Source organism: Enhydra lutris, unplaced genomic scaffold (genome assembly GCF_002288905.1).
Source record: "Enhydra lutris kenyoni isolate GAN:26980312 unplaced genomic scaffold, ASM228890v2 scaffoldscaffold49, whole genome shotgun sequence".
NCBI classification, from domain to species: Eukaryota; Metazoa; Chordata; class Mammalia; order Carnivora; family Mustelidae; genus Enhydra; species Enhydra lutris.
Genome location: NW_019154133.1, coordinates 14,492,939 through 14,519,496, shown reverse-complemented (window position 1 = coordinate 14,519,496; position 26,558 = coordinate 14,492,939). Strand labels below are relative to the sequence as shown.

At 36.7% G+C, this 26,558-nt stretch overlaps 1 protein-coding gene across 1 annotated transcript in view; it reads left to right on the top strand.

The window, feature by feature from the left end:
- Positions 1–26,558, top strand: part of LOC111156795 (phosphatidylinositol-3,4,5-trisphosphate dependent Rac exchange factor 2) — a 186,274-nt gene that overhangs the window by 72,326 nt on the left and 87,390 nt on the right. The window contains 7 exon segments of the mRNA XM_022517855.1: positions 2,931–3,025; positions 3,778–3,860; positions 4,422–4,512; positions 5,425–5,553; positions 12,294–12,335; positions 18,349–18,566; positions 25,601–25,703. Of these exon segments, the coding sequence (XP_022373563.1) occupies positions 2,931–3,025; positions 3,778–3,860; positions 4,422–4,512; positions 5,425–5,553; positions 12,294–12,335; positions 18,349–18,566; positions 25,601–25,703 (761 nt within the window).

The window sequence follows — 26,558 nt, the reverse complement described above, 5'->3', positions numbered from 1 at the left end:
TTCATTAATTCCTTAAACTCAATCATCAACACAGTCAAATATGATTCCTTTATTTGAATATTTTCCACAGAGGTCTTGAAAAAAAGTTTTGATTATCATTTTTGTTTATCACCCTCACAACATAACTGCCAGCTATTACCAACCCCAGATAAAACATAGTGATCCTGCAGAATCTTTCAAATTATTCTTTTTTCATAATCTGAGTAATTTGGGAAAAGCGTTTTTTTCCCTCCAGGTCTGTGGAGCTAAACTTGTTCTTGTTACAAATTCTGTAACATGTATAGCAAATAAGCAAATTGAGCCTATATTAACATTTTTTTCCAGATATCTGTTTCTGATTATTGGACTATGGGGTGAACAGGAGTTCTTTTTTTGTGTGTTTCTCCCCTTTTTTTTCTTATATTCTGTGTTCCGAACAAATTGGACTAATTTTTCCTGCTTACCTCCATGACCAGCTTTCTTTCTTTCCCTCTCTAGCACAATTTCTAAAGATTTATTATTATTATTAATTTGAGAGAGAGTGAGCGAGTAGGAGCAGGAGCAGTGGGGAAGGTCAGAGGGAGAGGGAGAAGCAGATTCCCCACTGAACAGGGAGCCCGAAGCGGTGCTCGATTCCAGGACCCTGGGATCACAAACTAAGCCAAAGGCAGATGCTTAACCAGCTCAGACACCAGGTGCCCCTCTCTTGCACACTTTGTACAATCTTGATTTGATTGCTGTAACAAAGTACCAAGGACTGGGTGGCTTAAACAGTAGACGTTTATTTATTCATTATCCGACAGTTCTGGGGCCAGAAGTCCATGATCATGGTGTCAGCAGTGCTGTTTTTTTCTGAGGTCTGTGGAGGAAGGATCAGGTCTGGGCCTCTTGCCTTGGTTGTAGATGGCCATCTTCTCCCTGTGTCTTCTTGTCCTTTCCCTCTTAAGTGTTTCCCTGTGGTCACATTTCCCCTTCTCAGGAAGTCACCAGTCATACTGAATTTGGGCCCACCATAATGACTTCATTTTAACTAAATTATGTCTGTAAAAATCCTCAATCCAAACAAGATTGTATTTCTGGGTCCTGAGTGTCAGACTTCTACCTGTGGATTTTAGGGGGAGATGCAATCAACCTGTAACAGCTTCCCTCCAAAGTCTGTTGTCATCTGCCTACCATCATCCTTCCAACGATGGCAGTCTCATGACCCTAAGATCATGACCTGAGCCGAAACCAAGAGTCTTACGCCCAGTGGACTGCACCCCTTGTGTGCCTCCTGTCTTATTTACTTTAATCAAGGGCAAAAACTCTCTTACTCACTGTTATTTATTATATAGTATTTTACAGTGAGAAAATATTAAGTAATTACCATTAAAGTTATTCTCCTCGGAGATGTTTAGCACAGATAGCTAATGTTAAAAACATTTTTACCAGACACACGGGGAAACAGGATGATCTCACATAATTCCCAACACAGTCCTACATGGTACATGCTGACATTAACCCCATTTTACATGTGAAGAAACTGAGGCCACAGGAGTTACATAATATACATGTGAAACCGGGTGGGCCGGCTCACAGTTTCTCTCTTAACCACCTTACTATCCTAATTTCTACATGAAAAGGATTTTAACAAATACATAAGAGTTAATTATTCCTAGAGATTTAATAGTATGTAACACAGATTAACCATCTTGACCATTTCCTTTACTTTTAGCTTCAAAGGATACCAGTAGACTAATAGGAACCTGTGGTTTTTCTCCAGTGAGAAATTACAGATCTAAAAATATTTTCTTACCTCAATTTCTAGTTCTCAGATAATTAAAATTACCCTCCGAGTCTCCCTCTAGGCTAAACTAGAAATTTTAAATATAAATTTAAAGTTAAATAAGTGCTTCTTACTGATTCTGAGGGGGAAAAAATATTCCAACTCTGATACTCTTTCTGAAATTTTTTAATGTGTCCATATTCACACACAAAGCTTTTACCCATTCTTTCCTTCCACTTTGACCATTATCGAGCCCTTACCAGATGTGGCGGCCAGTGCTGAGCTCTGGGGTGGAGACAGGGTGCCATCCTCTCCCGGGAAGCTCAGAGAGCAGCTGATAAGTCATAATTTAAAGCTACCAGAAAGACTCCAAAGGCAGAGATCACGAAACAGGACCTTGTCTTTATGAGCACGTTAACTCAGACACACCGCCTCAAATAGATAATGACGAATTTTAAGTGCACTTTGACTCCTAGTTTTCTTTTTCTTTCTTTCTTTCTTTGACAGACAGAGATCGCAAGCAGTCAGAGAGGCAGAGGACAGGGGCGGAGGGCGGCGGGGGGGAGGTGAAGGGGGGGGGGAAGCAGGCTCCCTGCTGAGCAGAGAGCCCGATGTGGGGCTCCATCCCAGGACCCTGGGATCATGACCTGAGCCGAAGGCAGAAGCTTTAACCCACTGAGCCACCCAGGCACCCCGACTCCTAGTTTTCTAACTACAGATTTTAAAAAAAAAAATTCATTCAGGATCAGTCTACACGGCTTAAGAGATTTTGAAATACAATTGAATTCAAAATTTTTTAAACCATAAGATAGGGGCGCCTGGGTGGCTCAGTGGTTAAAGCCTCTGCCTTCGGTTCAGGTCATGATCTCAGGGTCCTGGGATTGAGTCCCGCATTGGGCTCTCTGCTCAGCAGGGAGCCTGCCTCCTCCTCCTGTGTCTCTCTGCCTGCCTCTCTGCCTACTTGTGATCTGTCTGTCAAATAAATAAAAACAAAACGAAACAAACAAACAAAAAAAAACCGTAAGATAAAATGGGAGTCAAACAAAAGTGGTTCTTCTCGTAATTTTCTCTAAGACATGTCAATAAGCCTAACTGTGGCATGACCTGTTTATCTAGTAAGAACAGGGAGGGTGGCAGCAAATTCACTCTGAAATTGACGACGTGTTGTGTTCCTCCTTCTCCCCAGTGACTGCAACAGCAACAGGAATTCCATCGCCTCCTTCACCAGCATCTGCAGCAGCCAGTGCAGCTCCTACTTCCACAGCGATGAAATGGACTCAGGTGCATTTGGTGGAGGCGTGTGACCTTTTCTGCTGCCTGTCCTCAGGGAAATACCTTTCGGGGATGACAGTGTGTGATCGACATGCATTTTCACCTTGGATCAGTTGTCCTTGGCCGCCACACATGCTGGGTGACGTCAACATCCCAATCCCGTGGTGAACAGAGTGAATTAAAAAGAGACGAAAGAAACAAGTCCGAAGTCTGATCTTAATATATATTTTAGGATTTTCTGTGGCACTATGAGGGAAGCTAGGTACACAGGAAACAGGTTATCCTAAAACATGAGGTGTTGTTGACTGTGTGAGGAGGTGGAGGGGTTTGAACCTGAGGACTTCTGAGATAGTAGATGCACAGGGAGGGGAATGATGAAAACACTGACTGAGAGAAATATCTTACAAATGTCTTATCTGGGGTATGTTAAGAACAGAGACTTTGCACCCAGTTAGGACACTTCTTCATTTTGAAATACGTAGTTTGTTTCAACTATTTAAACGTTAGGAATTGCACTATTTGAAAAAATCATTGACATAGGGTATAGAGTGTTTTCTCCTGTGAGGCACTCTGCTTCCACCTTTGTTTCAAAGAGCAATCATCTGACATCCTAACTGCTATTAAATCTTTTGGAATTCTTTATCTGATCATAAGAACATGATGGAATAAGACTGCGTGTTTAATTATTATTTTTTGGTGTATTTATATTAAAATATTTTAGTATGTTAAACAAAGATGGGTGACTTATTTTTTATTTCTAGGTGATGAACTTCCCCTCAGTGTTCGCATTTCTCATGATAAGCAGGACAAGATACATAGCTGTCTTGAGCATCTTTTCAGCCAGGTATGATTGGGACAACTAGAAGTCTTCTTTTCCCACACATCAGACTGTTGGGAATCCTTTTTTCAGACATAGTAAAAAAAAAGCTTCTTTTTTTTTTTACTTTGCTTCTCTGTAGGTTTTCATGACATTTCTTGCTTGAGGTTTATTCCTAATTTCAAGAAGCACAAGATTCTCTTGGTGTTTGTGTTGGTGTTTTGCATTTTTAAGAAAATTTATATCAATAACCAAATTCATAGAGTAGAAGATTTTACTGCTTTGAGAAACATTAAGATGTCTTTTAGGGTTTTTAAAAATAACCCTAGAAATCTTCTTTTGTGAAATGAATATGTTGAGCATATTTATATCTTATATTAATATATGGTGGGATAATAAGAAATATTGCAATTGTCAGTGAGTTTATTCCAATATTTTATTTAAAGATGGATTTTGCAAGCATCATGCGATTTCAAAAATAATTATGGCTTTAAGAAAAAAATACTTTATAAGATTTATGCTTAGAAATACATTTATTATGTATTATGAGAAGTATGTAACTTTCAGAAATCTCTGCTGTTATGGTAGGTGGATTCAATTACCAATCTCCTAAAAGGGCAAGCTGTTATAAGGGCCTTTGAGCAAACCAAGTACCTCACACCAGGTCAAGGATTACAAGGTAAGGTTTAAAAATTCACTATTAGAGGGGCGCCTGGGTGGCTCAGTGGGTTAAAGCCTCTGCTTTCAGCTCAAGTCATGATCCCAGGGTCCTGGGATCAAGCCCCGCATCGGGCTCTCTGCTCTGCAGGGAGCCCGCTTCCCCATCTCTCTCTCTCTCTGCCTGCCTCTCTGCCTACTTGTGATCGCTTTCTATCAAATAAATAAATAAAAAATGTTTAAAAAATAAATAATTAATTAGTAACAAATTTTTTAAAATAAAAAGTCACTATGAGAAACAATTGGGAAACAAAGGTGGGAAATAATACAGTCATGAAGTAAAGGCATAGTGTAAGAAGAAAATGGCTACTCATGTTTCATAATCCCCTTCATATTAATTCTATTTTAATAACTTTGGAATATAGATAAAAAGTCAATATAGGATGTTTTAAATTTATTTGCAAATTTAAAATGTGCAATGCCTATAGGGACTAGAATAAATAGGAATGAGTTAATTGAAGAGATGTAAGTGTCACATAAATGTGAAGTGTTGCAGCTTTTGCTGAAACCAGCATGCCTACTTGGTTGTAGCCCATTCATTGTTGGGGGAAGGGGTTTCAGGAATGAGCTTTGACAAAAAGAACAGCCAAACAGAATAAGCTCTAGAGCTGCCACTTTCTGACATCTAGTTTCAGACATTGAAAAGAGAGTTTTTATCTAAATTTGCTCCTTTGTTTAAATGTTTGTAAGAAAATAATAAGGTTAGCCTTTCTTTTTTAGATTTAACCAATTTTCTCCTGAAATATAATTAGAGAAAGTACCACCGTGCTAATAACCCAGGACAACAGGAATGAAAGATGATTCTGAAGCTCACAGATTTGTTAACTGTTTGGTAAATGGTTGAAACTTAAAAGAGATTTCTGTATTTATTTAGACTTTCAGCAGGAAATGGAACCAAAGTTGAGTTGTCCGAAAAGGTTAAGACTTCACATCAAGCAAGACCCTTGGAATCTTCCCAGCAGCGTCCGGAATCTTGCTCAGAACATCAGAAAATTTGTTGAAGGTCAGGACGAAAAGCAAAGAATATTGCATAGCATTAGCAATAATGATTTAAAACCAAAAGTTCAGTAATACCTTGATTACTTTTTTGCAGTATATCATGTTATGAGGAAAATCAAAGACCTGGAAAGGGTGAGGGAGGGAGGAAGCAAAAGGAGGAATAGGATTATAGAGCCTTATGTTCCAAGGATCTAAACGATGTACACTGTATCACGAAGAATATTCTCGGTGAATAAAATAAGGGCTCATACTTGGGAGGACATGGAATGTGAAGAGTTTCATATTTTAAAATATGAAACAATATCAGCAAAATTTCTAAAGATTCACCAAAGTCACGAAGCTAAGTTTTATAGGAAGTCTAAAAAGTTAATTGTGAACTTGCAAGAATCGAAATAATAAGATAGGTCATGTCATTGGTTTATAAGTTTCTTTTTCATATTTGTCTAAGTTTATTGTTATTAACTCTCATGACATTGTTTACTCAACATTCCTGTGACTGATACCTGCAGTTGGAGATAGGACATTTCAGGACAGCTCTAGTTCATCTGATTACGTGTGGTTTAGGGTCAGGTTGTAGAAAATTCTGAGCGTTTCCAAAACAAGTATAGTAGAAAAGATGAAATGAGAAATTTGTTTAAGTTTTTTTTAAATGCTTAATTTGGTGATTTTCTTCCCAACATCAGACCAGCGGTTGGCGACGTCTGGAGATATTTTCGGTTGTCACCATTGTGGGGGTGCTCTTGGCATCCAGCATGTAGAGGCCAGAGATGCTGACAAATGTTCTGCAATGTACAGTACAGTCCCTCATGACAAATAATTATTTGGCCCAAAATGTCAATAGTGCTAAGGTTGAGAAACCTCCACAATAAATAAGTATATGCCTATGTTTACATTTTTATTCTTCAGTCTTCGTATGTCAGTTGCATGTGGTAAATAACACTCAGCAGAATTACAGCATATCCCCCAGTTACTGCTAGAGAGAGTTAAAGTTGTGTAGAGAAAGTTAGAGAAAGTTGCTGACAAAAGACAGCTCTTAAATCTGATAGAGTCTGGGCCTGTGGCATAACTCCTTTGGGCCTCAGTTTCTTCATTTACCAAATGAAAAAGATGTGTATATGTTCTGTGATTACTAAGTCTTCTGCCTAGAAATATACTAAAATATAACAGCTTAGATACTCATTTAGAGTTCAGTGGAGGAAAGGTTTGTACAGATATGGAAAGCTCCAAATAAATCACAGCAGTTCTATTGTGTGATAAAATCTTTTGTTTTTGACAGCTGTATTTCTTGGCTACATTTTTATTTTATAGCTACATATAATGGTTATTTGTGACAGATTATAACATCATATTTGATGAAAAGTCTGAATTTAAAACCTCCCAAAGTAATGAGTAGCAGAAATGATAAATACATCTTTTAAAGACTGCTTGATTTAAGGAATTCAAACGTATTTTACTGAGTAGAAGGTTTTTGTTTTCTTTTTTCTTTTTGCAGCATAAATGCCAGTATCATAACACTCCTAGAAATTATAATTCATGAATCTAAATGCACTTGTTCTCTCTACCCCTGAAACTAATAATATACTATGTGTTAACTAACTTGAATTTAAATAAAATCTTTAAAAATATTTAATGCATTTGTTCTCATCATCATTGAGAATTTTTTTTTTACATTATAGTTGTTTTCATAGTAAATGCAATATCATTTAAGAACAGAGAAATCTTTAAACCTTTTCTTGTTTTGTTTTTTGAGGAGCTTTATCTTTAAGATATAAACTTTATCTAATGCAAGATAAAAAGCTTAATTTTAATGGTGTTCATTTTAAAAATCTTAACATTTTCATCATAAGTTCTGCTTTTATAACCTCAATACCTCACTCATACCACATGAAGCAGCTATAGGAATGATAACTATTTACATATATTGATTGATGTGTGTCGTGAATATGGGTGCCATTCTTGGTCAGGGGAGCTCAACAACTGGTTGAGTATGGTTGGGTGTGCTGACTGTCTTCCAGTGAGTGGTGTGGGGAGGGCTCTTTGCGGAATTTAAGTTATATCCCTGTTTGCAAGTTTTAGTGAGATGCACTTCTTTGGCTAAGTTCTGTGATTCTCACCATGTTAAGTGAATCTTTAAAGAATGATTAATCACTAGTTCAGTCCAATGGACTGTCAAGAAAGAGGTCAAGTTGTCATTTCCTGCTCATCTGTTTGTTGTCTGGTCCTGTTATACAGAATGGAAGCAGCAGCATTGAGATTCTTGTAATCAACTGCTTGTTATGTGGAGGTTCTCTGATGTAACCTCACTGATTCATTATGAATTTATTCTATTCAACTTAAAGTACTTTTCATTCTATTTCCCAATTGTCTTTATATAGGGGATCATTTAACCTAAGGGTTAGGTCTTAGCTAGAAATTCAATATAATGTCACCTTGCCAGAATTTCATGGTTTATTATACAGCATGGATAACCCCATTCTCATGTTTCTGTAAGGGAGGAAAAAAGTAATTTTTTCCCCCTTCTACCCTACTAGGTTCTTTGGCTGGGCCCTATAGGTCAGTCAGACAAAAGACAAATTAACTAGGGAAACACATATAAATTTATTTAATATGTTTTATATTATACAGGAGACTTTGTAAGGAAATGAATTCCAGAAGAAATAGTTAAACCTGAGTGCTTTTACACTAGGTTTGATAAAGAGTAGAAAGCTTTGGAAAAATGTGATAGGATGAAAGGGTATGCACTAAGGGTAGCAAACTGGAGAAACTTAGCAAGGCCTGTTCTTCTCAGTGTCCCTCTGTCTTTGGAAATAAGGATGCTCCTTTCCTCTGGGATTGGGAGGGCACTTCTCACAAGACGGTTTTATGACCAGCTTCAAGGGAGTAGGGGGAGATCAGAGAGTCCTCCATACACCTGCTGTTTATCAAGTTCCTTCAGCTTAAAATTTTCAGTATGCCAAATTGCCATATTTTGGGGTAGCATGTTCTGAACCTCATCATTTGTTCATCTCTGATTTCAAAATATCCTATCAAGTATATATCAGAATATAATAATCCTATGATCTTTATATAGGGAACACTGTTACAGTACCATTCCTAAGCTGCATCACACTGTATCATTCATGTGTTCAAATCATAGTTTGCCAAACTGAGGGCAGAAGAGAGCAGAAAACACAGTGGACTAAGTGGGGGATAGATTAATTTTGTCGTGTCACTAAGCACTAAGGTGATGCCTGCCTCCTACTTCATCTCTACACTAAATTATGGTCTCAGATTATCAGCCAGCTGAAGATGTTTTTACATGATTAGCACACAGTGATACTGGGATTTATATAAGAAATATATATTTGGTCTTTGTCCCCTTTCCTTGCTCAGATTTCCTAAAACTCTTGGAATTTCTTATGATGAGAGCTAGAAAGGTGTCTTTTGTTATGCCCGTGAGGTGACTTTTGGAAAACTTCTAAGGATGGGAGCTGATTTGCCAAGGAAGCCAACCATGTGATTATAGAGTTGGAACTTTGAACACCACTCCCAACTTCTGGGAGCAGAGAGGGGTTGGAGATTGAGTTCAGATACCAATGACCAATGATTTAATCAATCATGCCTATGTAATGAAGCCTCCACAAGTTCAGAGAGCTTCAGGGTTAGTTCTAGAAGAGTGGTGCTTTCAGAGAGCATGGAAGTGCTGTACCATTTCCCCATACCTTACCCAGCGCATCTCTTCCATCTGGCTCCTGAACTATATCCTTTTATAATAAACAGGTGATTTAGTAGATAAATGTTTCTCAAAGTTCTGTGAGCCACTCTAGCCAATTAATCAAACCCAAGAGAGAGTCACTGAAACCACCAATCTGCAGCCAGTTAGTCAGAAGCATAGGTGGCATCCAGGATTTGCAGTTGGCACATGAAGTGTGTGTGTGTTGGGGCGGGGGGCAGTCTTGTGGAACTGAGCCCTTACTCTGTGAGATCTGATGCTATCTCCAGGTAGATAATGCCAGAACTGAGTTGAATTGTAGGATACCCAGATAGTATTAGACAATCGCTGGGTGGTATGAGGGAAAAACACACACTGGAATTTGTGACAGAATTAGACCCACCATCCCCTTAAAGTCAAATGTTTATTAGTAAACACATTTTCAATTCTTGTCCCCTACAAAAGTTGTACTCTTTTTTCAAAATCTCCCATTGTTTCAGCAACTTTTTTTTTTCATTTTTTTTCCCTCTGCCTTTGTCCCAGATATCCCAAAGAACTTCTTCCATTTTTTTAAATCAAAAGTCTCCAATTTCCCCCTTTTTCTTCTTACTGCAGTAATTGGAACAGTTTTCTGGATAATCCCCCATCTCTATCTTTTCTGATTTATATATTACTATATACTATATTCAACTTCCTAAAATATTATGTTCATTTTAGAACCCTGCCCAGAACCTTACATGATTTTTGTTAGCTAAGTCTAAACTCATCATTCTGGTGTTGGATCCAATTTTTAAATGAGGCTTTCTAATTGTATCCCAATCTCAGTCTCTAAATGATATAACAAAATCTTTTCTATGCTAGATTGTTGGATATTTGGTATTCTTTCTTTACTATACTCTCTTGCTAGCACTCTTTCCCACTTTTAGGATATGAACCTATTCCCTTGAAAAATGTTTAAAAACATTTACTTGTGATCTCTGTCTCTCAGATGAATAGATAAAATTAAAAAAAAAACATTTTCAAGACACAGAATTCTATACCAATTTTTTAGCTGGATTCAGATTAGAATAATAGCAGTGCTTCACAGATACACAGCATGTTAAAGAATTTCCCAAGGCTTTTAATATATATCCCTGTTTATTTTTCCTACACAGGCCTATAAAATAGATAAGATAGGTGTTATCATCACTTATAAATGAGCACCTTGAAACTCAAAGTATGGTTGACCATTGAACAGCATGAAGGTTAGGGGCACTGACTTCCTGCACAATCAGTCTGCATATAGCTTCTAACTCCCCCAAAACCTCACTACTAATAGCTTACTGCTGACCAGAGCCTAACTGATAGCATAATCAGTTAATACATATTTTGTACAGTACATGTATCATATATTATATTCTTTCAATAAAGAAAGCTAGAGAGAAGAAAATGTTTAAAAAATCATGAAAAGAAAAATACATTTACAGTACTATACTGTATTGACTGAAAAAATTCCACGTATGAGTGGACTCATGCAGTTCAAACCTGTGTTGTTCAAGGGTCAACTATGGTTGAGCCATTTTCTGAAGACCACAAAGCTGGTACGGATATACCACACTATCCTATGTTTTGCTTTCCTTGGTTTCCTTGACTAAGTTACTCTTAGTCAGCCACAGTCCAGAAGCAGATGATCCTCTTTTTGACTTAGAAGGTCAGTCACAGCCTAACTCTACGTCATGATGCCTACATCATTCCCTTCACTTCATCTCATCACAGAGGTGTTTTATCATTTCACATCATCACAAGAAGGAAAAGTATGGTACAATAAGATATTTTGAGAGAGAGAGACCAGATTCACATAACTTTAATACAGTGTATTATTATAATTGTTCTATTTTATTATTAGTTCTTGTTGTTAATCTCTTACTGGGCCTAATTTGTAAATTAAATTTTGTCATAGGTATATGGATGTACAGGAAAAACCATAGTGTATACTGGGCTTGGTACTACCCATTGTTTCAGGTGCCCACTGGGGTGGGGGAGTCTTGGAATGTCCCTCATAAATAAAGGGGGATGACTGTAGCAGATGTGTCTTGTGGAATCTTCGTCCAGGATCCTTTTCTGCCTCTGAAATTCTCTTGTTCTCGTGTTATCACTTTTAAAATGTAATAACCTCTCAAATATCTCCTGTACTTCTTATCAGGTAATTTTGTCACTCTGACTCTATTGTCAACCTGTTTGGAATAGGATGCAACTTAAACTTTTTTTTAACTTCCCATAATCTGGGGGACATGAAGAAGCTCTGTATGTTTTTATATTTACTCATTGAGAGTAAACTATTTACCAATTAGAAGTAAAGTAATGAGTATGAAGCTAATACACAATAAGCAGCTGTGATTGCCCTTGTTTGGAGATGGGCTGGGGAGAACAGTATTTGAAACTATTTAGTATTGTTCTGCCCTTTAGGGCGGTTCTTGACATAGAGATAGGAAAGGACGTCTAGAGAGAGAGATTTTTTATATATATATAGATAGATAGATATAGATATAGATATAGATATAGATATGCACTGTACATATTACACATATATACACATGCACACACTATATAATCTGTAAGTATAATCTGTATAATTACATATAATTTACAATTATCATATGTAATGAATAATATGATATGTATAATTATATATAAAGATTATTAAATGCATATATAATCTTCAAAAGTGTAAGTAACTAAGAAAAAATGCTGTTTGAGAACTTATTGATCAAGACCATAATCGCTATAGGAGTTTAGAGAACACCATGCACACTACAGCAGTTAAGGGTGACTTAACAAACGTAGCACAATTTGAATGGTGTTGCACAAGCTAATTTAAATCAGAACTGTAAGAAATTGTAACATCTAGAGCGATGGATAGAATTTATATAGGTAGATAGGAAGAACAGCATGTCAAGTAAATGGGATTTTTATTATCTAATATAGTAAGATTGTGCTAATTTTTACTGCACAGTTAAAATGTGGTGCTAGTGGGAGAAAAAGACTAAACTAACTGTTATTTTTTTTTTCTGCAGAGGTCAAGTGTAGGATACTCCTGGCTCTTCTTGAATATTCAGGTACTATTTTTCATTATTTTTATGATTTGAAATTATTGTGGTCCATGACCTTAGAAGTCTCATGATATCAAGGCAGTGCTTTCAACAAATTAGATGGAAATACAATCCCTACTTTCTCTAAAGTCTGGCAAAGATTTGAGAAAATGCTTAATTTTAAATAAAAGCATAAAAACATGCTCATCTTCAATTATAGGTACAAAGTGGAAACTTATATAAGTATATGTTTATACAGAATATAATTAAAAAGGAGAAGGAAAGCAGGTTTTGGTAAAGCGAATTGTACGTGGGATTTATTGTCAAACTATGTCTAACTTTTGTTTATGATCAAGGCTGTAGGTGGGCTCAGATTCAAGGGATAGAAAAGCAGACCTGTACTTTGAAAGGAGGAGTCTTTTATAATCTACCAAACCTGGAAATTTTAAATTAAAAGTGAATGACTAAGTCAAGTTAACCAGGGTTTTTTTGTTTGTTTGTTGGCTGGTTTTTGTTTTAATTAAACAAGTAGTTGTGTTGTTTTTTGACTGAGTAATAATAATAAACAAAAGTGTCTTACTTTTTTAAGTTTCACTAATAACTAACCAGTTGATAGACTTCATATTTATGGATTTCCTTGGGTCCTCACAATCACTCTATGAGAATATTATTATCTTTCCACAGGTTTAAAAATGAAGAAATTAACATTTAGGCCAATTAATAATAATAAGGAGAAATGGTATTCATTCAACACATATTTTTGAGTATCTGAAAGATTAATTAGATGCTTGATTGAGTAAAGGCATAAGTAGTGGATGGTAGATGAAATTCAAACTTAGTTATGCCAATTCCAGAAGTGGTCCTGGAATGCATTGCTTTATTCATTCATATTCAAACAGCTATTCTTATAGATCTTTATTTTGATTTCAATTTTATTTTTCTACTCCTGTCAGAAGCCTCCTTTTTCTTACTTTATTTACTCACTCTTTTTTCCCCTCTGTAATATAGGATGGCACCAGAATATAGCCCAATTACTCCATATTGTTGGCTGCAGAGTTATGCTCGCCACTTGAAAAGGGTAGATTGTGTCTGCTAAATATATTTTTTAAAGATTTTACTTATTTATTTGACAGAGAGAGAGATCACAAATAGGCAGAGAGGGAGGCAGAGAGAGAGGAGGAAGCAGGCTCCCTGCAGAGCAGAGAGCCCAGTGCGGGGCTTGATTCCAGGACCCTGAGATCACAACCTGAGCCGAAGGCAGAAGCTTAACCCACTGAGCCACCCAGGTGCCCCTGCTAAATATTTTTAATTCACCTTTATTCCTATCCTTCTCTCTCTCTAATCTCTCTTTTATTTCTTTGTTGTTATTTTTCTATTATTGTTTTCTTTTCCCTACAGTCTTAGGATAATGACTGTGATTACTTGTATGCCTAGAAACCATCTCATTCTTTTTAGACCAGCTATGGAATTTGAGCTTTTTAAACCAGGGAGAGAAAATGAAGTATTACTATTTTAAAACATGCTTGTAGACGGTGAGTTTAAGTAGGTGCTTAAATACTGGAATGAGACAGAAGCCTTTGATAAGTTAAACATCCATTTCTTTTGAGTGTATTCCTGCTACAAGAGAATTCTAACTCTGCAAAAACAATAAACAATAAACAAACTGTAACCAAAAAACAGCTCTCCCTGCCTTTCTTCTTTTGCTAGAAACTGAAAGCAGCTGTTGTTGATCCTGTCGTAGTTCTTATTGATAAAAATGAGGAATGAGAATAGTTTTGAGGAAGGACGGACACTCATGAATTTCGAACAGCTGTGTAATTAAGACTTGTCAGTTTTTCTTGAGAGTTTGCTTATTTTGGTGTCTTTATTCATCCTATGGTTCCTTCCCTGGTCAGCAATAGAACTGAGCCCCACTCAGTGCCAGGTACCCTGCTAGATGCTGGAGAAAAGAAGAATAACAATGCTGTGCAATTTCACTTGCTAACTAAGTGCTTTATCTTTGTATCTCATTTATGTTTATTGCAGGACTGAGCAGAAATAACCCATACTCTATAAAAGAATCTGATACCTAGGATTATATGATTTAAAATGAGTGGAATGAGTAGATGAAAGCAGATTATATGTCTGTAGGTCCATGAGCGCCTTTCACACTATATGCCCCTTCCTCTGTCCTTGATGTGCTGATGGTCTCTTGGGGAACCCAAACATGTAAACAAGCTTTCACAATGCTGAGTAATTAGCCATCTAGTAGAGGGAGGTCCCCAGGCCCCTGATGGCAGAGCAGGAAGTCCATGATACCTACGGAAGGAGAGAGGAAATTTTGCAAGGGAATATAATATTTCAGTAGTTCAGTGGGTTCCCAATAGTTCTAGGAGTCGACTCTTAAGAACGATTTATTTTATTTTATTACGTTAAGTTAGCCACTGAATAGTACATCATTAGTTTTAATGTAGTGTTCAATAATTCATTAGTTGCATATAACACCCTCTGCTCATCACAACATGTGCCCTCCTTAATATCCATCACCCTATTATCGCATCCCTCACCCCTCCTCCCCTCTGAAAACCTCAGTTTGTTTCCTGGGGTCCCCGGTCTCTCATGGTTCATCTTCCTCTCTGATTTCTCTTCCGTCAGTTTTCCCTCCCTTCCTCTATGGTTCCCTATGTTATTGGTTATGTTCCACACAGGAGTGAAACCATATGATCATTATCTTTCTCTGCTTGACTTACTTCACTTAGCATATTCCCATTACAGATAAAGGGCTATCCAAGATCTATAAAGAGCTTCTCAAAATCAACATTCAAAAAACAAATAACCCAGTCAAAAAATAGGCAGAAGACATGAACTTCTCCAAAGAAGACATACAAATGGCCAACAGACACATGAAAAAATGCTCAACATCACTAGCCATCAAGGAAATACAAATCAAAACCACAATGACGTACCACATTACTCCAGTTAGAATGGCAAAAATTAACAAAACAGGGAACAACAAATGTTGTTAAGGATATGGAGAAAGGGGAACCCTCTTACACTGTTGGTGGGAATGCAGGCTATTGCAGCCACTCTGGAAAACAGCATGGAGGTTCCACAAGATTTAAAAATAGAGCTATCCTATGGCCCAACAATTGCACTACCAGGTATTTACCCCAAAGATACAGATGCAGTGAAAAGAAAGTGCACATGCACCCCAATGTTCATAGCAGCAAGTCCATGATAGCCGAAATGTGGAAGGATGATTTAAAGTTTGTTGGTGGAGAGGATGGGAAAGTACCCACACATAGCCAGAGGGCCTCCATAGGGACAAAAGTGTGAGCTATAATAGCATTTATAAGGGCATCTAGCATTTGAGGAACCTGAGCAGTGGTGTGCAGCTCCAAGAGGAGAGGTCTGTACAGCCAGGTTTCTGGCTACTTTCAGATACGTTGTTTTATTATATTCTCATAACAAGCCTGGGAAGATCATTGTTGGTGTGGGGGATAAATGAAGGGAAGTAATGTATTTATAAGCTGTCAGCATAACTGGAGGATAGATTGTATAGACTCCTTTCTGCCACTCTGAGTTTTTTACTTTTTTACTCCTGGGAGGTGATAATGTGTATAGAGTTACTTGAAAAACTCAGTATGATGGGTCTATTGAAGTCTATGCAAACAAGTCATTTACTCTGTGGGAAATAGGAAAGTGTAACTGAAAATCACCTCATAAAGTAGTAAGGAGTTATAAAGTATTTTTCATTCGAAAATATGTTGGTTTGAAATTTAAATGGCAGTGTGGTCCAGAGCATCTTGTGTATCAAATTCTGTGAGCATACACATGTCCCAAGCCTCAACTTGGATACCTTCAAATCCCCAGTAATTGGTGCCATGTTTAATTCCCGTGGTGTATTCAGCATGAAGAGTTTGAAGTAATAGAGAAGTAAAACTTTTGCGTGATCACTTATGACTTGATAATGAGGTTGAATGAAAATTCTATTGGGCTTAAGATGCATATAGAATATAGTAGTGGAATGTAGAATAAACATTTATGTATTCTTTCTAAGGCTAACAAAAGGGAAGAAATTTGGGCATTTCTTCTCAAAAGCGATTTGAAAATAATTATTTCTACTAGTGGCAAAGTTACTAACCCTTGTGATCTAAAGTTTTTCAGTGGAACTGGATCCTTCCTTCTATAGACTTTGGCTTTCCATTCTTGATAGAAGGCATTTCTTTCCAATTCAGTTTTGGTTATGAAATTATTCTCAGGTTATAAGTGGGAGTATTTCTGCCAAAACTATTGAAGTACTTTTTAAATTTCCCTAGATTTTCTGCTTTGCTATAGAACAACGGAACCCAAAGCAAGACTGTGTAAGAAAGATACAGGACAGTTTTATTTAGTTTCTGTTTGAATCTCAGCACTGCAGCTAAACATTTGTGTTAACAAGCTATGTGAATTACCCTTTTAGGTCAAACTAAATCCAGACATTTCAAGAAGTCAGAGAATGAGCTCATACATTTTCGTTTCACTCACTTTGTTTGTTAGTTGCTATACTGGTTCATTATTTTCATTAATTAATTCAATAAACTGTTATGGAATGTCTACACTTTGTTAGAAATTGTATACAACAAAAAATAGGTGTTTTGCTTTTTTCTTAATCAAGAATTGGGCAAAGATTTTTCCTACTTTAGCTGTTTTACAGTTACCTGTAAAACGCTATTTTCCATCTATTTGAATGAGGCACATAGTATATAATTACTTAAGGGAAATGACTAACACATGTTATTGACTAAATTAATAAGTTGAACCATATGGAGTTGCCATATTCGACCATTTTGACCAAGGAAAACAACAAGTTCGTATAGATCAATGTAATAAATGAATATTCATTATAAAATTAAATGTTTTAAAATTTAATCCTTTTTCTAATAAAGTTTTCAGAGTAGCTTTTACTAACAGTGAAACTAGGCAACACAGCAATTACAGTATGTATTCACATGCTTTTGATGGTTATTAAAGACATATGTTCGTTGTTCTTAGTAAACAACTTAAAAATTATGCCTTTTTATCAATAAAGCAAAAACTTATGGCAACATTTATGTCTATGAATTAATATGTCTATGAATTAATATTGACAGTGCTTCATTTCAGAAAATTCTGAGCCCTTGAAATATTCAGTACACTTTTGAGAGTATGAACATTTTTGCTTTTGTTGTTTATCTAGTACAAGTGATTTTTCAGTGTACAGAATGTATGGCTTGACATTTATAGAGTTTATAGAGTTTGTATATATCCAAAAACTCAAAAAGGTGAATCTCTGTGATCAGGTTTTCAAAGACAAGCTTCTTTCCACTTGAAAAAGCTGTGGCCCAGGAGTGGCCATTCATAGGGTAAATACATCTTCTGTGTGGGTCAATCAAAAATACAGGCAATTGCAGAATACGAACCCAGGTGAAAATCGGTGTATATTAAAACTGTAAATACACTCCTTATTTCAAAGAAATATAAGAATTTATAACCTGGGCATGTTTATAACTCATGAAGTTTAATAGCTAAATCCAAGAAATCCAGATTTGGTTATTGTTATAATCGGACATCAATACTCTTTCCCCATGTGCATGTCACTTAATATTCGAGTACGTTTATTAGGTCATTTTTAAAAAGTTAGTATTAATAATGTAGTTCATTGCCAACAACTGAAAAATTAGACTTCGAGTTTCCTTTAGGAAGTATCATTCAACAAACACAAATTGTGTTCCATCAAAAAATACTAAATAAAGCCTTATTTTTTCCCTTGGGTTTTATAAAATAATTTAATGATCGCAAAAATTAAAATCACAATACTAGTTAAGAAAAAGTTTTTTTTACATTTTTTGGTGTTTAATGTTTTCTATAAAGCATATTTGCTCAAGTGTTTGTGCTCATTAGTGGGGTTCAAATTGACATTTTTCACATGGTTTGAGTTTGGTGAAAGGATGAAATAACAAAAACTATAAATGCTTAATGATCTGGTTTTATTTACCTGTGACATTTTTCAAAGCTGTCTTTATGTCCTTCTGGCTTACAGACAGTGAAACACAGCTCCGAAGAGACATGGTTTTCTGCCAGAGTCTTGTGGCCACCGTGTGTGCCTTCTCTGAGCAACTCATGGCAGCATTAAACCAGATGTTTGACAACAGCAAAGACAATGAGATGGACACGGGTGAAGCCAGCAGAAGGTGGCTGGACCAGATAGCAAATGCGGGTGTTCTTTTTCACTTTCAGTCACTCCTGTCGCCAAACCTGGTAAGGAATCCCAGTGCCTCCCAAAGGAACATACATTGTAACATATTCCCAAATAAGAAGTGGTTATTCATTATGTGTTAGCAGTCGGTCAGCTACTTGAAAAGAATGTATTTTGGTATGAGCAAATACAGTTGGGTAAGTATATAGAAGGTATTCCTTCTTTCCTGACTTTTATTTATTCTCCGGCTTCTGAAAGCTGAGAAAGCCTCCATCTGTTACTAATTCCTGTATCCCTAAGCACGAACTCAGAAAGATCATCAGAGGGAAGAGGGTCTTTCTGCTGTGGTTCCTTATTTCCAGGCCAGAAGAAACAGCCTGGCATGAAACCCAAACTCTCACTGAGGTTGATGTCAGGAACGTGCTTGATAGACAAGATCGGACAACCTGTCTGCCATACTGTCTGACAGTCTGTTTAAAATTTGCTATGTTCAACGATTTTATTTCCTTTCTTTGTAGGCAAGTTTGTCCTGTTAAATCTAAGAATATTCCGTATTTACATATCCACTTCCCACAGTGCCTATGAAGAAAGTATCTCAAAGTATTTGATAAATAAAAGTTGTCTTTTAAGATATCCTTTCTGTGGTTCTGATGGTTGTCACGATGTTTAAAGGCAAATATGTTCACTTGTGTATAAACTTAAGGTACTCCTTAAATAGAATCGTGATTTTAAACATGAGATGCTGTGTCACCCATTAAATTACACATAGAACGTGTGGCTACCAAGTAATGGTTGAGTTTTTAAGCAGATGTATGTGACTTTATATATCAAAATGCTTTTCTACAATTGTAATGAAGATAGGGAAGTAATTGCAGTATTGCACAATCATAAAAGGTAAGGAAGTTCACCTCCATGTACTTCAGAGAAATTGTTTTTTAAGGTTTTTACTTATTTGACAGAGAAATAGACAGCGAGAGAGGGAACATAAGCAGGGAGAGTGGGAGACGGAGAAGCAGGCCTCCCACTGAGCAGGGAGTCCCATGCGGGGGCTCAATGCGGGGTTTGATCCCAGGACTTTGGGATCATGAACTGAGCCGAAGGCAGACCTTAATGACTGAGCCACCCAGGCATCCTGAAACAGTTTCTTTTGAAAAGACTCATGTATCCCATGTGGGTGATCAGTTTCTTATTTGGCTGCTAATAAAACTACGAAAGTTTTAACTAATGAAACTTTTGAAATGAGGCACTTTGGGAAAAGTTTAAAAATTTTAAAAATATATTAAGTAATCATTTCTTACCAAATAGAAATTACATAAGATAGGAAGACCACATAACACATGGTAGCATGAAGTGCCTGTTGAATGAGTGAATGAATGTGGCTTCATTCCTATTCTACTCCTACCTTAAAACCGCCATTGTTTAATCAATCGCTGGTACTTTTAAACTTAATTTTGTTTGAAATCCCAAGGAATGGGAGAAAATATTTGTAGTTGATATATCTGATAAGTGACTTATATCCATACTCTCAAAGGAATTCTTAAAACTTAAAACAATAGAAAGACAATTCAATTAAAAAGACTCCTGGGGCACCTGGATGGCTCAGTGGGTTAAAGCCTCTGCCTTCTGATCAGGTCGTGATCCCAGGATTCTGGGATAGAGCCCCATATTAGGTTCTCTGCTCAGCAGGGAGCCTGCTTTCCCCTCTCTGCCTGCCTTTCTGCCTACTTGTGATCTCTGTCTGTCAAATAAATAAATAAAATCTTAAAAAATAAAAGACTCCTACAGAAATAATCAACAGAATAATTAAAGGGTACACAGATAGGAGACATAAGAACCACTCAATTCAGTCAAGTGCTGAAAGCAACATTATGAAAACAAAAACAAAACAGAAGTGCTTATGAAAAATGGGCAAATAGAATGGAATATTATTTGGTAATAAAAAGGAACAAAGGAATGCTTTAACAGATGGATTAATCTTGAAAACATGCTAAGTGAAAGAAGTCAAATATGAATGATTCCATTTATATGCAATGTCCACAACAAGGTAATTCAGAGAGACAGGAAGTGGAGTATCAATTGACTAGGGCTGAGGGGGTTTGGAGTGAAAAGGGAATGGGAATGACTCCCAGTGGATGTAGGGTTTTTTTTGTTTTTTTTTTTTAATAAATTTTATTTTTTTTTAAACATATATTTTTATCCCCAGGGGTACAGGTCTGTGAATCGCCAGGTTTACACACTTCACAGCACTCACCATAGCACATACCCTCCCCAATGTCCATAACCCCACCCCCCCTCTCCCAACCCCCCTCCCCCCATCAACCCTCAGTTTGTTTTGTGAGATTAAGAGTCACTTATGGTTTGTTTCCCTCCCAATCCCATCTTGTTTCATTTACTCTTCTCCTACCCCCTTAAACCCCCATGTTGCATCTCCTCTCCCTCATATCAGGGAGATCATATGATAGTTGTCTTTCTCTGATTGACTTATTTCGCTAAGCATGATACCCTCTAGTTCCATCCAAGTCGTCGCAAATGGCAAGATTTCATTTCTTTTGATGGCTGCATAGTATTCCATTGTGTATATATACCACATCTTCTTTATCCATTCATCTGTTGATGGACATCTAGGTTCTTTCCATAGTTTGGCTATTGTAGACATTGCTGCTATAAACATTTGGGTGCACGTGCCCCTTCGGATCACTACGTTTGTATCTTTAGGGTAGATACCCAGCAGTGCAATTGCTGGGTCATAGGGTAGTTCTATTTTCAACATTTTGAGGAACCTCCATGCTGTTTTCCAGACTGGTTGCACCAGCTTGCATTCCCACTAACAGTGTAGGAGGGTTCCCCTTTCTCCGCATCCTCGCCAGCATCTGTCATTTCCTGACTTGTTAATTTTAGCCATTCTGACTGGTGTGAGGTGATATCTCATTGTGGTTTTGATTTGTATTTCCCTGATGCCGAGTGATATGGAGCACTTTTTCATGTGTCTGTTGGCCATCTGGATGTCTTCTTTGCAGAAATGTCTGTTCATGTCCTCTGCCCATTTCTTGATTGGATTATTTGTTCTTTGGGTGTTGAGTTTGCTAAGTTCTTTATAGATTTTGGACACTAGCCCTTTATCCGATATGTCATTTGCAAATATCTTCTCCCATTCTGTCAGTTGTCTTTTGGTTTTGTTGACTGTTTCCTTTGCTGTGCAAAAGCTTTTGATCTTGATAAAATCCCAATAGTTCATTTTTGCCCTTGCTTCCCTTGCCTTTAGTGATGTTCCTAGGAAGATGTTGCTGCAGGGTTTCTTTTTTGAGGTGATGAAAATGTTTTAAAATGGAATGTGCGGTGTCTGGGTGACTCAGTTGGTTAAGCAACTGCCTTCAGCTCAGATCACAATCCTGGAGTCCCAGGATTGAGTCCCACATCAGGCTCCCTGCTCAGTGGGGATTCTGCTTCTATCTCTGACTCTCTCTGCTCTCATGCTCTCTTTCTCTCTCTCTCTCTCTCTCTCATATTCTCTCTCTTAAATAAATAAATAAAATATTTATTTATTTATTTATTTATTTAAAGATTTTTATTTATTTATTTGACAGAGAGAGATCACAAGTAGGCAGAGAGGCAGGCAGAGAGAGAAAGGAGGAAGCAGGCTCCCTGCCAAGCAGAGAGCCCGATGTGGGACTTGATCCCAGGACCCTGAGATCATGACCTGAGGTGAAGGCAGATGCTTAACCCACTGAGCCACCCAGGTGTCCCTAAAATCTTTTTAAAAAATTAAAAAATAAAATGAAATGTTATGATGATTGCACAAACTTGTGAATATACACCCCTAGCCATGAGATTGTACACTTTGGGTAAATTGCTTGGTATGTAAATGATATCTCAATAAAGCTGTTAAGAAATTTAAAAAAGAATGGGCAAACATATTCAGATATCCTTGGAATACTGGAAATGTAGCTGTATGCCCTAAGATTGTTCAGCTGTGTATTTTAGGATCTAAAAGCTCACAGATAATAAAGTTTACAGACTTATCAATAAACATATAAAATATGGGAAAAAAGCACACAAAGGATTTGAATAGTATTTCTCCAAAGAAAATATAAAATGGCCAAAAAGCACATGAAAAGATGACCAACATCGTTAGTCCTTGGGGAAATGCAACTTAAGCCATCAAAAGAAATGAAATCTTGCCATTTGCGACGACTTGGATGGAACTAGAGGGTATCATGCTTAGCGAAATAAGTCAATCAGAGAAAGACAACTATCATATGATCTCCCTGATATGAGGAAGTGGAGATGCAACATGGGGGGTTAAGGGGGTAGGAGAAGAATAAATGAAACAAGATGGGATTGGGAGGGAAACAAACCATAAGTGACTCTTAATCTCACAAAACAAACTGAGGGTTGCTAGGGGGAGGGGGATTGGGAGAAGGGGGGGTGGGGTTATGGACATTGGGGAGGGTATGTGCTATGGTGAGTGCTGTGAAGTGTGTAAACCTGGTGATTCACAGACCTGTACCCCTGGGGATAAAAATATATTATATGTTTATTAAAAAAAAAAACTTCAGTGAGATATTATGACACTTGTGTGGGGGATAGCTGTCATTCAAAAGACAATCACAAGTGTTGGTAAGGAGAAATTGTAACCCTTTTGTACATTGTAGGTGGGAATGTAAAATAGGGCAGCCATTTTTTAAAATTTCATATATATATTTTTTAATTTGAATACGGTTGGCACACAATGTGACGTTAGTTTCAGATATACAACATAGTGATTCAACTTTTCTATATGTTATGCTATGCTCACAAGTGTAGCTACCATCTGTCACCACACAACACCATTACAGTATCATTAATTATATTCCCTATGCTGTGCTTTTTATTTATTTATTTTTCTTTATGTTGTGCCTTTTATTCCCATGACTTACTCATTCCACAGCTGGAAGCCTGCATCTCCCACTCCCTTTTATCCATTTCACCCATCCTTCCCTTTGGCAACTGTCAGTTCATTGTGGTATTTATAGATCTGATTCTGTCTTTTGTTTGTTTAATCATTTGTTTTGTTCTTTAGATTCCACATCTGAGTGAAATCATATGGTATTTGTCTTTCTCATTCTTATTTCACCTAGCATTATACCCTCTAGATCCATCCGTGTTGTCACAAATGGCGAGATCTCATCTTTTTTATGGCTGAGTAATATTTGTGTGTATATGAGTGAAGTAAGCCAGTTGCAAAATACCACATATTATCTGAGTCCATTATATGTGTGAAACAGGCAAATTTCAGAGATTAAAAGTAGACTAATGGTTGCCTGGCGCTAACGAGTAGGGAAAAGGATGTGGGGAGTAAATGCTAATGGTATGGAGTTCCTTTGTAGGGTGGTACAAATGTTATAAAATTAGATTATGGTGATAGTTGCACAACTCTGTGAATATACTAAAAACCGCTATGCTATGCACTGTAAATGGCAAATCTTATAATATGTGAATTAGATCTCAAGAAACTGTTTTTTTTCTTAGTCTTTTGAAACCCATAACTTCATTTAAAGAGTTGATAAAAAATCCAAAGTTTGCTTTAAAAAAGAAAGTCAAAGAAACCTGTATTTTTATTCTGCCTCTGTAACAAGTGCATAAAAGCCTCCTATGAATGTGGAAGGTTCTCTGGGAGCTGCAGGCGCCAGCAGTGTGTATGTCCCTGAACTCTGAGCACAGTCTGTTATCACTTGGGTATCACTTTAGCCACATCTGCTGAAGCATCATGGCTTGCACTATAGCAATCAGCAGCTGACCTGTTTGGGTCATTTCTTCCTTGTGTGTATTCTTCTTAATTGGGAAAATGCTGATTCTTCAGTCCTGTCCTTCTGATTCTAGATTCATGGCATACTCTTTCTACTTCAAAGGACTTTAAAAAATAAGTTCGCTAAACATTTATCCAGCACTTACTGTATACCATACATCACAATAGTACCAAACCAAGGGACAAAGGTGATGATTCTCTTAACTTTTTGGTCTCCATGCTATAGATCTTTGGGATCTGGAGTTGCCTTGTGGATCCTTTTTCATACAATGGACATTCTTTACTATCTCCTTCACCCTCTGTTCATGCTGCCTGAAAAATATGGCTATAAGCTTACAGCAACTTTTAAAAATGCATATAAAGTGGTGCACATAGGCACCTCTGTTGGTTAAGCTTCCAAGTCTTGATCTCAGTTCAGGTCTTATCTTAGAGTCATGAGTCCAAGCCCTGTGTTGGACTCCACATTGGGGTTAGAGCCTACTTAAAAAAAAAAAAAAAGAAAAGTGTATAAATCATGTTAAAAATCATTATTTAAAAGGATCATTGATATTCTTAAGAAAACAAATGTTTAAATGTTTAAAAGATAAGCTGTACATGATAAAGCTAATTATTCTTTCATCATGCACATAACTGCTAATAGGAAGGCCAGAATATAGTACTACAAAAATGATATTGTTGAGACATACACTGACCTTGTTACCACATCTGGCCCTTACTTGCCTCAGCTGTAAATAATATGCCATTAGAATGAAAGCAATGATTAAAATGAACCAAACTGCATAGTCACAGGATTTTAGATTAAGGCCCTATAAAGGCAAGTAAGATAAAAACGATTCTTGTCCCCAAGACTTTTGGAAGAAAAAATCATTGCATACATGCAAATTACTTTTATTATTGTAAAACAGGATGGCAACTGTGTACTGTAGCTTTTCAATAAAATGATGTTCTTGCCTTTTAGCTCTTACATTTTTAAGATTATAGAAGTTTAGAGGCAGATGTTTATTGTGTACACACGAGTAAATGTTAAAAATCAGTATGGTTTGAATCTAGCTACAAAATAGACTAAAAAGTTGTATAGAACCATTTAGATAATCTAGAAAAGGAAGAATCTAAAACTATAAAAGAGACTTGTAACTTTGAGGGATTTGTTGATTTCATTTTAGGCAGTAAATTCTTAGATAAGTGTTGGTAATTTGGTTTGCATGTAAACAAAACACAAGTGAAGCTACTTAAGTTTTGGTCATGTGATGTGATGTTATGTTCTATCCTATACAATTCTACCATATCATGTATTATTTCCTTTTCCTTCAGACAGATGAACAAGCCATGCTAGAAGATACACTGGTTGCGCTATTTGATTTGGAAAAAGTTTCTTTTTACTTTAAACCATCAGAAGAGGAACCACTGGTTGCAAGTAAGTAGTTAAATGGTTCACAGGTGTTTCATAGAATATTTTTGGCATTAAACAACAACATACGGCATAACTTTGATATTAATATATTTGGTATATTATTAAAATTATTTTAAACAGAATATTATATTTTGGGTAAAATAACTAATAATCGCCAACTAGGGGAGTGATAGAAAATATATATAATTTAAATCCATAGGTAATAGTAAACTCTGTTTTTATCTATTAGTTTGGCCTCCAAAAGTTTTCTTGAGTGTGTGCATCAAAATTTTGTGCTAGTCAAGATTTTTTTCCTAAAATAAAATATATAAATGACAAACTTTACCATTTAGCCAATTTCAGTGTACAATTTAGTGGCATTAAGTACCTTCACAATGTTGTACAACCTTTTCCACCACCAATCTCCAAAACTTTTTCATCCTTGAACAGAAACCCCATATTCATTACAGAATAACTTCACATTCTTCCTCCACCAGTCCATGGTAACCTCTGTTCTGCCTTCTGTCTCTATGCAGGTGCCTAGAGTACTTTACATAAGAGGGATCATAGAATATTTGTCCTTTGTGCTGCTTTTTTCATGTCAATTTTTGAAAATAAAAGGACTGCCCTAATATTTCTGGCTCTATTAGTGGATAAACTCAATAGCTTCCAAGACTTTTATGCAAATACATAACAATTATATAGCAAAGCTGACTGAATTGAGTTTCCTTCCTTATTCCAGCTGATCCTATAGAGAATGTATTAGCAGGCAATGAATACAAGTAGTTAGGGCCAAGGAGAAAGAGAAGAAATAAAAGTTATGTTCACATTGTATAAATTTAGATTTAAACCAGCCAAGAAAGACATAATCATTACATC